Raw genomic sequence first — 13,004 nt, 5'->3', positions numbered from 1 at the left:
TTGAATCATTCTAAGAAGCCGTTATATATCCATTCACAGTGTTTAGCCCCCACTAAGTTTTCTCTTTTATACGGCGGCCAATGAATATAGGGTTTCAGAAACTTTGCCAAGTGTCTGCTTACTGGTCCTGTTTGGCACGTGCTCGGCGAATCCGCTGATCTGGTTCCCCCAGGTTCCTTTGAACATATTTAAAACCTCGCTAAGAATATCCCACTATTAACACCAGCCCGTCGCACCTCATCTACTCCTGCTTTACGCATCCATGAGATAAATTATTTATGTAGTATTATCTCCATGTCCACTCGCCCTTTTCCTAATTTGGTGCCCTCGGATGTCAGTCCCTATATTCTTACTTGTTGTAGGTTTGATGTAATCTTGCATGACCTATTGCAGAAACTCAAAATATTGGCGTTCAGAGTGTGCATCACATCCGTACCACCATGTTACAGAAATAGTTGCACACAAAGAAATCCAGGGTATCGAGAGTAGCGGCGGCGGAAACTTTTCCCGGGCTGCTTTAAAGGGCGTGGCTTGTTGCACCTTTAAGAGCCAATAAGGGAGGCGCGTCGGGTTTCAGTGGACTGCGGGAAACGTGCTCTTTTTCAGCCTCCGTGTATAGCTTCTTTCGGCGCCTGCATGGACCGACCTCGGCGATGGAGAGCTGTGCGGGAGCTGCTGCGCTGCTTTTACGCGGAAGTGCTGCCCCTGGAAGTCTTTGTGCGGCGCCTGCAGACGCGAACTCTTGCAACTGACCAACCGCAGCCTCTCGTGCAGGACGGGGATCTCGGGAGCTACCGTAGCCTGGTCGCCCAGTGTTTGGTGGGGCGGCTGGCTTCGTGCAAGGCCCTCCCTGCCTATTTCAGCTTCCAGCAGGTAAATGAACAGGTTTACGTTTGACCCTGATTGCTTTCTGTCCCACCGATCCCCTTCCCGTAGAAAGGCTGTTTGGGCCACGGTAACCTATTTCGCGACATGGGAATCGCTGTGTTCCAAGGGCCAGCCAAGTTTTGTTTGCAGAAAATGCAGAAATATTTCCCTCGAGAAATTCCTAATATGTATTATGGTTACATATAGTTATGCATAGTTTGCTCATTGTTCCTCCCCATTGTCGGAGGAGGGCTTTCTCCTCCTGCCTATTGTAGGCTGCACTGCTTTACCAATAAAGGAGAATATTTGTAGCTTAGGGTTGACACGACGGGTCCTTGGTGCTCTCCGAGCTTGGTTGTTTTCTTGCAGGACTTTCATTACCCTAACTAGGTAACTTCAGTGCTGGTGCACTGTTTTAAAACAATAGTGTTATGTGTTTTAAAGTTATAGATCTAAAGTTATTTTAAAATGCTAAAGACTAAATGGTGGATTTTGGGGACCCAAGGGTATGTTTGTGGTGTAGTGTGCATCAAAGCAACCATTTCCTGGAAGAAGAAAAAAATCTGGTGAGCTAATATATAAGCACTCGTTCCAATTGAAGAATACATTTAGCTCAGGGAGGAACTGCAGAGACCTTGGCATTCTCTGAGATTGGTTATTTGCTTGCAGATGCTTCCTTACCCAGCTACATAATGTCATCCGTTTTAATGAGTGTGTGGTTTGCTCTTTTTATATACAGTACAATAGGCTTGCCCTGCCAGTGTTATTAGGGGGTGTGGCTTTCTCCCTGGTAGTTCCTTGATTAGTCCATCGTTTTCTAATTGATGGTTTGTTGCATTCTTGCCTATTTCTTTCTTAGTTTCTTTTAGTCACCCCAAGCCCTGCCTTGGTTCTCCAATGCTGTTCCTTTTATCAGTGAGCAGCAATGGCATTTCCTTTTTTTCTTTTAGGAAAGTTGGTGATTGGGAGCCTCTGTAATGGCTAATCTTTCTTTTGTTCAACATCTTAAATCAGGGGTCTTCAAACTTGGCCCTTTTATGACTTGTGGACTTCAACTCCCAGAATTCCTCAGCCAGCATGCCTGCCTGAAGAATTCTGGGAGTTGAAGTCCACAAGTCATAAAAGGACCAAGTTTGAAGAACCCTGTCTTAAATGGAACATCTCAGGGAATAAGGTTCAAAGCCTTATTCAAAGGAGAGCGGTAATAGCTTGAGGATCCCTCCTCTTTTCATTAGTTGAACACTGGCTTCCTATAATTTCTTAGTTTTTTCAGTCATGGACAATAGGTACAAATCTGTGCAGGTATTGTATTCCTATAGTTTGATTAGTGTAAATGAGCTATTCTGAGTTTTTACTAGACTCTAGATACAATTACGACTAGAAATGTTTTAAGGAGCTCTTGCCCATTTTTATTTGCTACCAGAATTACCACAGACTTCAGTGTACAGTGAGGGAAAAAAGTATTTGATTCCCTGCAGATTTTATAAGTTTGTCCGCTGACAAAGAAATGATCAGTGTATAATTTTAATGGTAGGTTTATTTTAACAGTGAGAGACAGAATAACAAAAAAAAAAAAATCCAGAAAATACATTTTAAAAAAGTTATCTATTTGCATTTTAATGAGTGAAATAAGTATTTGACCTTCGCAAAACATGACTTAGTACTTGGTGGCAAAACCCTTGTTGACAATCACAGAGGTCAGACGTTTCTTATAGTTGGCTACCAGATTTGCACACATCCAGGAGGGATTTTTTCCAACTCCTCTTTGCAGATCCTCTCCAAATCATTAAGGTTTTGAGGCTGACTCGAACCTTCCGTTCCCTCCACAGATTTTCCATGGGATTAAGGTCTGGAGACTGGCTAGGCCCCCTCCAGGACCTTAATATGCTTCTTCTTGAGCCAGTCCTTTGTTGCCTTAGCTGTGTGTTTTAGGTCATTGCCATGTTGGAATACCTATCCATGACCCATTTTCAATGTCCTGGCTGAGGGAAGGAGGTTCTCGTCCAAGATTTGACAGTACATGGCCCTGTCCATCGTCCCTTTGATTCAGTGAAGTTGTCCTGTCCCCTTAGCAGAAAAAAAACCCCAAATAATAATGTTTCCACCTCCATATTTGCCAGTGGGGATGGTGTTCTTGGGGTCATAGGCAGCATTCCTCCTCCTCCAAACACGGCGAGTTAAGTTGATGTCAAAGAGCTTGATTTTGGTCTCATCTGACCACAAAACTTTCACCCAGTTCTCCTCTGAATTGTTCAGATGTTCACTGGTAAACTTCAGATGGGCCTGCATTTGTGCTTTCTTGAGCAGAGGGATCTTGCAGGCGCTGCAGGATTTCAGTCCTTCACAGCGTAGTGTGTTACCAATTGGTTTTTTTTTGTGTGTGTGTGTGTATGACTATGGTGCCAGCTGCCTTGGGAACATTGACAAAATCCTCCCGTGTAGTTCTGGGCTGATTCCTCACTGATCTCATGATTATTGAGGTGATCCACAAGGTGAGATCTTGCATGGAGCCCCAGACCAAGGGAGATTGACAGATATTTTGTGTTTCTTCCATTTGCGAATAATCGCACCAACTATTTTCACCTTCTCACCAAGCTGCTTGGCAATAGTCTTGCAGCCCATTCCAGCCTTGTGTAGGTCTACAGTCCTGTCCCTGACATCCTTGCACAGCTCTTTGGTCTTGGCCATGGTGGAGAGTTTGGAATCTGATTGACTGATTGCTTCTATGGACAGGTGTCTTTTATACAGGTAACAAACTAAGATTAGGAGCGTTCCCTTTAAGAGAGTGCTCCTAATCTCAGCTCATTACCTGTATAAAAGACACCTTATTTCACTTATTAAAATGCAAATCAATTTATAACTGTTTTGAAATGCGTTTTTTTTTTGTTTGTTTGTTTTTGGATTTTTGTTGTTCTGTCTCTCACTCTTAAAATAAACCTACCATTACAATTATAGACCGATCATTTCTTTGTCAGTGGGCAAATGTACAAAATCAGCAGGGGATCAAATACTATTTCCCCTCACTGTATGTTTGTAGAATTCAAGATTGCCATGTCAGCATTCAGCACTATAGCAATCCTTATCTGACTGAGATATTGCTTCCTGCTTTAAATGAAAAAATGCTGTATACGCAGGCATTAGGAAATGCTCAAGTCGATTTTCATTAAGATATTTGGTGGAAATATTTTTTCATCTCATGTAGGTATTCAACATACCAGCTCTCCACTGGTATGTTGAATAAAGTAGGATTTTTTCCCCTTGCACTTCTATTCAATTGTACGTAATTAATGCCATTTGTGATTTATTCAAAATTTTGTTAGAAGATACTTTTTTTTTTTTTTTACTATTTTTCAGGTTTCCAGTCAGAACGATGTCGTTACAAGAATCATTCAGAGAATTTGTCAAAAGGAGAAAAAAAATGTGTTGACATTTGGTTATGACCTATTGAATGAAAATAACCACCAGTTGCCTTGTATGCCAAATATTAGTAACTATATGCGTAATAATTCGACAGAAACTATTCAACATAATGTGCTCTGGGAGATCATTCTGAACAGAGTTGGGGATGACATCATGATGTATATATTAGAACATTGTGCTCTGTTTATCCTTGTGCCTCCCAGCTGCTGTTACCAAATTTGTGGAGAGCCCATCTATAAGCTTCCTTCAAGAAATGCAACACAGCCTCCAAAGTTTCTTAGGCAGAGGGTTCCTGGGCGTTCACCTTGTATCTTAACAAATTATATCCATAAAAAGTTTCAATCTTCTACATGGCATCCCAGAAAAACAAAGTGGAGGAAATGGAATTCTGAAAGGCAGAAACGGAATGAAACACAACAACAGCACAATTGGCAATCTTCAGTAACTGAAAGTGCTTCTGGCCAAAACCCTACAAAGAAAAGGCAAATTATGAGAACCGGTGACTACATAAAAAAGCAACAAACCCCCCCTCTTAGCCCATCATTAAGAACACAGCGTTTAAAAAGGAAGAGGACAGACCAATGCGATATTAATGCCAAGAAAATAAAAATTGTGATAAAGGAGGACAATGTAGAAAAAGAAACAAGAAACCCTGATTCTATAAAAAACCCAAATCAGTTGATTTTAGATTGTGATGAACCTGAGGCTTCTGTGGCATGTATACAATCGTGTTCAAAAGGATTAACTCTTACGAACTCTGTTCCTCAGAGCGGTGGAGTACCTAGTGCAGCTAATGACAATCAAGGGGCTTTGGTGTGTGAAAAGCAAGACAAAAGCAAAACTAAAACATTTTGTAAGTCCAATCTACAACCAACATGTAATGCTAAGCTGCCAAAGCTGGTAACTAGAATCCCTGGTGTTGGTTCTGTACAGACGGGGCCTGCAAAAAAAGTCCTGCCAGAAAAAGATCTTGAAATTTGCTCATCTAAATCTGTCAGGAAGCCTGACAGATTTAGCATTCCTGTAGTGCATATCGAGAGACGTTCTCTCTTATATTGCTACCAGCGTTTGAAAGAGTGTTTACCTAAGTCATTCGTATTAAATCACTTGAAGGGCCATCCAGCAGGAGGGCGATGCTTAGTAGAACAAGTATTCTTTGGCAGTAAGATTCTGAAGCAGTCTGGTAGTTCTGGCTTTCAAAGTGGTCCCAAGAAAAAGAAGAGGCTTCCAAAACGCTATTGGCAGATGAGAAGTGTCTTCCAAGAACTCTTACAGAACCATGCAAAGTGTCCTTACCAAGCAATATTAAAAAGGAATTGTCCCGTTTCCGTTTCTGAACCAGATAAGATAAGCCTAGGGGAGCAGAGTTTCAAACAAAATGGTCACCAAGTAGAGCAAATTTCATCAAGGAGGCAGCAGGACAATCCAGTAGAAGGTTGCATCGCAAGCAGGTCAGATGCCTTGAATCTATTTTCAGAAATGGATGCTTCAAGCAGAAACTCTGAAAGAACTGAATTATTTGAAAAAAAGGCTAAGGAACAGGTCCGAGATTCCTCCAGTTCTGACTTCATAGTGTTGCTGAAGCAGTACAGCAGCCACTGGCAAGTGTATACTTTTGTGAGGGAATGCTTAGAGAGAGTGGTGCCTCCTGCACTTTGGGGTTCAAACCACAACAAGTGCCGCTTCTACAGAAATGTGAAGAAGTTTATCTCCCTGGGGAAGTTTGGATTGTTTTCTTTGGAGGAATTGACATGGAAAATGAGAGTGAGTGATTGTGCTTGGCTTCGTCTCACCAAAGGTATTAACAGTGATATCCTGAGAAAATGCTTTTATTTTTGAAAATATCTTCAAATGTCATTTTCACGTTCTTAATTATATAAGTAAAGTAGCCTTGTAAATAAGAGACATTTTATTAGACTGCTTGCTTGTTTGAAAAGGCAGCTCTTTTTTCAGACTCTGATCTCTTTGGCAGAAGAAGTTGATGTTCCTACTATAAAATTTCGTGCATGCATTGGAGAGAAATGTACATACAGTTAACATCTATGATTTATAATGCAGCATTGTTTCACTGCAAAAACGTTTGCTTTTGGCATTTCAAAGTCATTAATGGTTTGCATGATTTTATCTGTCAGATTTAATTTTTAACCTTTAACCTATATCTTTGTTGTGGAGATAATGTGAATAGATGCTTCTTGCAAGAACAGAAATCTTATTGTCACTAAATCTGGATTTTGCTTATAGAAAGTGGCCATTCTGTTCCTGCCTCTGAACATCGTTTTCGGGAAGAGCTGATGTCTAAATTCCTGTACTGGATGATGGATTGCTATGTTTCAGAGCTCCTTCGATCTTTCTTCTATATCACGGAGACAGCATTTCAAAAAAATTTACTTTTTTTCTTCCGAAAGTCTATTTGGAGCAAATTACAGAACATTGGAATCAGGTATTAGGAAACCAGAAGCTCAAAAATGCAAAGAAAGCTATGGGTTCCCTTTATGCTAAGGGTGGGGGATTCTACAGATCTAATCTAGGCCATCAGGTCAGCCCATCTACCGTATCTTTCAAATGGTGGCAATGCTGTAGTTGTGTCCTGCTTCCTTCAGGGTAGGGGGATGCTGGACTGCTAAAGGTGCCTGTGCTGGGCAAGGCAGGAAATAGGAAGCCTGCCTCTGTACTGCATAAACTGACTCTCTGTACAGATCTGACGGTCCTTGTGTCTCCCTCATGGGCAAAGGAGCCCTGTCCAAGGCTAGAATGGAGTTTTGTTGTTGGTTTGGGTATTTTTTCAAAGCTTAAACTGCCCTTCCTTTCTAATATGCGATTCATCTAAAGCACCCAAGCAGGTAAGAGATTAAATCTGATTCCTTATCCCTACTTTTTCCTATGCTTGGGATGTCTTGGCGCTGAAACTGGACAGTTGGTGTTCCATTGTTAATTCTGACTTGAAGGTAGTCTTCACATCGTAGATAACATGCCTAATTTGGGATTAGAAAGCAGAGGAGGTTCAGCTCATCTGCAGGTGCTTTGAACAAATGCCGCCAGAAGCCTTGGATCCATGAAGGGAAAAGCTGCTTTTGCTAGTCACATACCTCCCAGCTGTGTTCAGTCATTGTAACCTATTAGAGGTGGTGGGAAGGATCTTATGCCATTAGGGCTCCTCCCCCCCCCCAGGACTTTTCCTCATATTGTAATTCTCTTCATCTGAATTGGTTTCCAGAGCCATGTGAACAGTATCATGCATTTTTGTGGAGTTGGATTTCCACATTTCTTGTGGAATGTAAGTGTGAAATTGCCTTGAAGTCAGAACTTGATTTCAGATGATTATAGACATCTCCACTTCGTTTCCTTGGCAACATTCTGCCATTTCCTTCTTTTGGGTTATTTTTTCCCTTTCCAGTTAAGCCTAACTGACGCATGTATTAACCAGGCTTGAGACTATCTGAATTCTAAGACCTGAGGAGATTGGCCAGCTGGTGCCACTTTCCGGAACTTTTTATTGCATGACAATGCAGTAGTTAGAAAATTATACCTTAAAATAAACAGGAAATTTAGATGTCATTTAAGGATAGAATTCTATTTTCTTGTACTGTGCTGTTTTTAGTGTAAATCACCTAGAGTCGCTTTGAGGTAGAGTGATCTCTAAATGACAGTCTGCTGTGTGTACATTTTAAAGTATTGCCAACTTCCATTTTAGGAGCCATCTGGCCAAAGTGCAGCTTCGGCTTTTATGTAAGGAAGAAATTAAAAATTTGCAGCAGAGAAAGTATGTTCCTCCAGCATCAAAACTCCGATTCATCCCCAAACCAAATGGGTTGAGGCCTGTGGTCAAGCTGAATGGTGTGGTAGGAGCAGAAACATGCCACAAAAGCGGAGACAAAAAGGTCCTTAATTTATTGAGTTAATTCAATATTGCATCAACCAAATTCATGTATTTGGGGGACAAGGGCCTGAGATATGGGTTTTGTACACTTTGATTGATTTCTCTTCTCTAAATCTATTCCAATTTGTTTACCTCTTCAAATTATAGTATCCAGAATTGAACACAGTGTTCCTCTTGGGATCTTGTTTTTATAAAATATCAAACTATTACTTTGTGTTAAGTATACTTCTTTTAATACAACTGATAATTGCAGGTTTTTTTATTTTATTTTGTAGCAGAATCCTTGGGTTGCTGATTTACATCCCCTTATGATCAAGAATAATCCAAGCATCCTTTTAATATACATTTTCTATGCATTTCTTTTCTATGTAGCTTTTATTGCTTTGCTTAAATGCTGAATTTAATATTTTTCTTTGTTGAATAATTCCTTTAAATTTCAGCCCAGTGTCTTTTCCAGCAAGATAATTTTGAATATTATTCTTTACTTCGCCAATTTTATGTCTATATGTTCGATAAAAAAATATGCTTCTCTTTCTTATCTGAGCCAAATCAAATCAGTATTCCTATTAAAATCTTTTCTGTAATAAGGAGTTAGGGGTGAACATTCCTTGTGTACACTTTTCAATCAATTATTAAGTCACTTGGTTTGAAATCTATCCAGGATGTTGGCAATGTACTAACTGAAAAAATAGGGCAACTGAAAGGTTAGAATATCTCTGAAAATACTTTTGGCACTTGAAGTACAATTCATCCAGCCTTCCCTTAAGGTAACATATTTCTTATACAATGCTTCTCAATTTTGAAATGAAACCCTTATCTGACCCAATCCTACTTTTGAATGATTGCACTGGGGAGCTGACAATTTGGTAACATTTTGTCATCTCGACTGAGATGCCTGTGGTTTCCTTCCCCTTTTTTTCCCTTTAAGCCCAACTTGGTCCTTGCATTGTTTGTCAATTTCACTTGGCAACTTCTAGCTTTTCTTGTGCTGCTTAGAGATCCAAATCCTCAGCTTTACTTGTCTTGAGGAACCTTGTGTTCCCTTTTTTACCCTTGTCATGCAATTGAGTTTACACATCTTGGACTTCTTTCTTCATTCATTTATCTTGCCCTCAGATTCTTTGTAACTTCATTCATTTATTAAAATGTGTTTTTTTCTGAAATCCAAGAGGTATGTTCACCACTACTCATCCTTAATTTTCATGAGGTAAAGAATTTATTAATTTGACACTCATTCTGTACTTGCCCAACCATACAACACTTAAGTGGCATTAAATAATTTAATTCAAGCCCATTAAATAATTCAAAAGAATAATGTTGTTACATCTAATCAGTAAAATGCAAAGCAGCAACCCACCAACAAGTTATGATCCAAAAATGACAGAAGCCAAATCATCTGATTCCAAGAACAGTTGCAGTTGGACCTGCTGTTCCAACAGGAAGTCTAAGAAGACTTCCAGATCACAGGGAAGCATCTTCTGTTTGGCCAAGATTGAAAGGAACAATTCAGGATCATCAGCATTTACTCTAAACTGTCTAATGATGTCTTCTAGTGATTTCAGATAGATATTAAACAGAATAGGAAGAGGATCAAGTGTAGGGGCACCCCATATCAACATCCAGAATTCCCCCATCACTGTCAACCGGCACAGACCACTTAAGGAGCAGAACCACTATAAAACCGTGTCCCTAATCCCTAACCCTTGTAAGTAGCATAGAACAGAGTTCCCCAACCTTTCCGGCTTTGCAGACTGGCAGAGGAGGGAGAAGGGATGGTTCCCTACGAGCAGCCGGGGGTTGGGGATCCCTGGCTTAGGAGATACTATGGTCAATAATATAAGTTAGGAAAGGCACGATTTCAACTTGCATGTGACAGATTCCATATTGCAAATAACCTTATCTGCTTCTTTGGTGTCCACAGATTCAAACCAATCTCAGATAACCTAGCAGAGCATCACCCTAGCCATCTCAATGGTTCTGAATAAGAGGCATCAAGTTTAGAGTAAGCATGTCAAATTTGTCATAACTGTTTTGCAAAAAGGTTGCAGGGATCCAAAGGGACCCTGAACAGGGCTTCTGGACAGCATTCTCATTCCAGAGATAATAGAAAAGGCAGATGATATTTCACCATGCTATTCCAATAGTGCAGGCTTAAATGTATTTGCATTCACAATTTTTGTATGTAAATCTGAATATTTTATGTTTAGACTTGCTTTTATCTGCAGAAGTTAGCGTAAAGTCTTCCTGCTTATGTTCCTCAGAATTCTCTCATGAATGTATTGTTTATCAGGTTTTTGCTATTATGCCTTTTAGGCAGCCAACCAATCAACATATGGAAAAACTGACAAACATGTCAGATAAAAGCTTGGATCTTCACTTTTCTTCCCTCAGTTTCCTAACTAGCCTAGTGGTGATATGTTTATACATATATGCGAACAGAAGCAGATAAAGATAATAGTTTGATACATTTTGTCAATCTGTCTATTATAGCATAGATCCATATATTTCAGTCCAGCTCATGAATTAACTATTTGATTCTGTAAACCTCTTCCTTGTTCTCAGCTTTTAAACAGCACAGGCCAAAAAAGACATTGCAAAGTTTCCTATTTTAATGTTGTAGAAATTTTATGTTATTGGTTTATGGTGTTGTAATAAAATCTTGAAAAATCTGTCTAAGTTTCTTACTCTCCTATCTTATAACGCTGCTGAAGCACCTTTCAGTAGAGCATATCCAAATACCATCAGTGTGTACCTCTTCATGCAGGAAATCTTTAATAAATGTCCCTGAAAAATAAATCATCTTTTTATTTTTCAAAAGTAGGTTCATTGTTATATTAGTTAAGAGTGACTTCTTGTGACCCAGTTTCACACAGACCTCAGCCTCTTCATGTACTTACACATGCACCCATCGCATTTGCTCCTTAATTACATGCTTGCAATTATTTTTTTCTTTCTTCCTGTGCCCTTTCCAGCAACTCATTAAGGAAGCTTCTTGAAGCCTCTTTCCTTCTTTTCTAACATTGAATAATTTATGCTCTCATGTTTTGCCATGAGAGAAGCACTTAATATTGTTGAAATTGTTTTTCTTTGATTCTTTCTTAGGCTCAACACTTCAACACGCAACTTAAAAATGTATTTAATGTTCTTAAATATGAACAACTGGAGAACCCTGCTTTGCTTGGCTCAACTGTGTGTGGAAAGGATGACATATATCCAATATGGAAGAAGTTTGTTTCAAGGGTTTTGGAATCATATGCTGAAATGCCTAAATTCTACTTTGTGAAGGTATGTTTAAAAAAAAAAAAAAGAAGCTGTTGCTCACTTTGTGAATGGGCCTCCTTTTTGATTAAATTCAACCTTTTTCTTTTGTTAAGGATGCAGTCTTGTTTCTTGGAAGTATATATTTTATTTTTGATTACCAGAGCAATAGCATTGACCAGAAAAGTTCAGCTCCTGTTAAGACAGTGTTTCTCAACCTTGACAATTTTAAGGCATGTGGACTTCAACTCCCAGAATTCCACAGCCAACATTGCTGGCTGTGGAATTCTGGGAGTTGAAGTCCACATGCCTTAAAATTGTCAAGGTTGAGAAACGCTGTGTTAAGATGAAAAGACAAGCCAAAAACAACAACTTCCCAATCCTGTCAGACTTCATGACAGTACCTCTGGAGCTGCTTATCTGAAGCAAATCAACATAGGATATGATGGAGCAAATGCAGGGTCATAGTCCAGACAAACCAGAAAGCTTAGAAAGAAGAACAAAGCAAAAAACAAGGCTGCATCAAGGACAAAGGATTGGCAACTAACATTCTGTGTATAAAGCTGAGAATGGAGTTCCAGAAAACCACTGTAGTCAAGAACCAAGCTACAGATTCAATCCGTAGCTCAGTTCTTGGCTGCAGTGGCCTTCTGGAAAGGCCTCTGACTGCAAAATGCAGGCCTGGGGACGCCGCATAAGAAGTGGGCTGGCGAGGAGAGGCCTGGCTGCAAGATAAGTGGGTGCGGGGCGTGTGGGGCAGCTCCATACCCTCATCCTAGCTTGGTTTTTAGGTGTGTGCCTTGCCCCAAAACTAGGGCTTATTTTTGGAGTAGGGCTTCTATTAGACCCACCCCAAAAATCAAGCTAGGGCTTATTTTTGGGATAGGTCTTACTTTCAAGGAAACAAGGTATCAGGATCTGTTGATGGAAAATGGTCTCTATGACCTTAGCCGTACACAGGAGTTAGAATTAAGGGCATTCTCAGGAAAACGTGGATTTTCATCAAGATAGCAGTGAAATCAAACACATTCCCTCTTCATTCCTAAGGAAAATTCAATCTTCCTAGTTCACAAAAATTGTGTTATCCAGTTTCTATTTTGCCAACTATATTCTCATTCCTTAGTTGATAATTTATATCTAGCATTAATTGTTCTTCAATGTTGCAGAAAAAAACAAAAGATTCTACAGCCTAAAATTTGTCCTGTACTTCTCCACACCATTTAGTAAATATATCTGTTTTGTAGAAATTCCACAAAAATGTTTGAAAGTCTTGAACTTTGCCTCAAAGACAAGAACATATGTAGGCAGATAAACATAGTTTTTGTTATGATCAGTGATCATTAACAATAAGGGCATACAGTTCGTCTCCCACTACCCAGCCCTTCTGGGGAAAAAAATGAACATTTTTTTTGGGGGGGGGGATGGTTAATCTCCATTCTTTACTAAAGATGAGCATAATTACATATAATCAAACCAAAGCTGCACAGAATCACTTGGTTCGAGTTGAGGGCTACAGAAATTGAATAAATAAAATGAAAAAAATGCCTTCTGTTACTTTCCTTTATTTATGGCAGTGGTTCTC

At 39.7% G+C, this 13,004-nt stretch overlaps 1 protein-coding gene across 1 annotated transcript in view; it reads left to right on the top strand.

Moving 5' to 3' along the window:
* Window positions 1-548: 548 nt before the first annotated feature.
* TERT (telomerase reverse transcriptase) overlaps window positions 549-13,004 on the top strand; it is a 44,723-nt gene continuing 32,267 nt past the window's right edge. The window contains exons 1-5 of the mRNA XM_039329302.1: window positions 549-873; window positions 4,222-6,085; window positions 6,529-6,727; window positions 7,979-8,165; window positions 11,267-11,449. Coding sequence (XP_039185236.1) covers window positions 637-873; window positions 4,222-6,085; window positions 6,529-6,727; window positions 7,979-8,165; window positions 11,267-11,449 — 2,670 coding nt within the window. The 5' untranslated portion in view covers window positions 549-636. The remainder of the gene's footprint in view (window positions 874-4,221; window positions 6,086-6,528; window positions 6,728-7,978; window positions 8,166-11,266; window positions 11,450-13,004) is intronic.

The sequence above is a fragment of the Crotalus tigris genome, unplaced genomic scaffold (assembly GCF_016545835.1).
Source record: "Crotalus tigris isolate CLP2741 ecotype Arizona unplaced genomic scaffold, ASM1654583v1 scf7180000024391.5723578, whole genome shotgun sequence".
Lineage (NCBI taxonomy): Eukaryota > Metazoa > Chordata > Lepidosauria > Squamata > Viperidae > Crotalus > Crotalus tigris.
The sequence above is the reverse complement of the archived record's forward strand: the minus strand, read 5'-3'. Positions and strand labels throughout refer to the sequence as shown.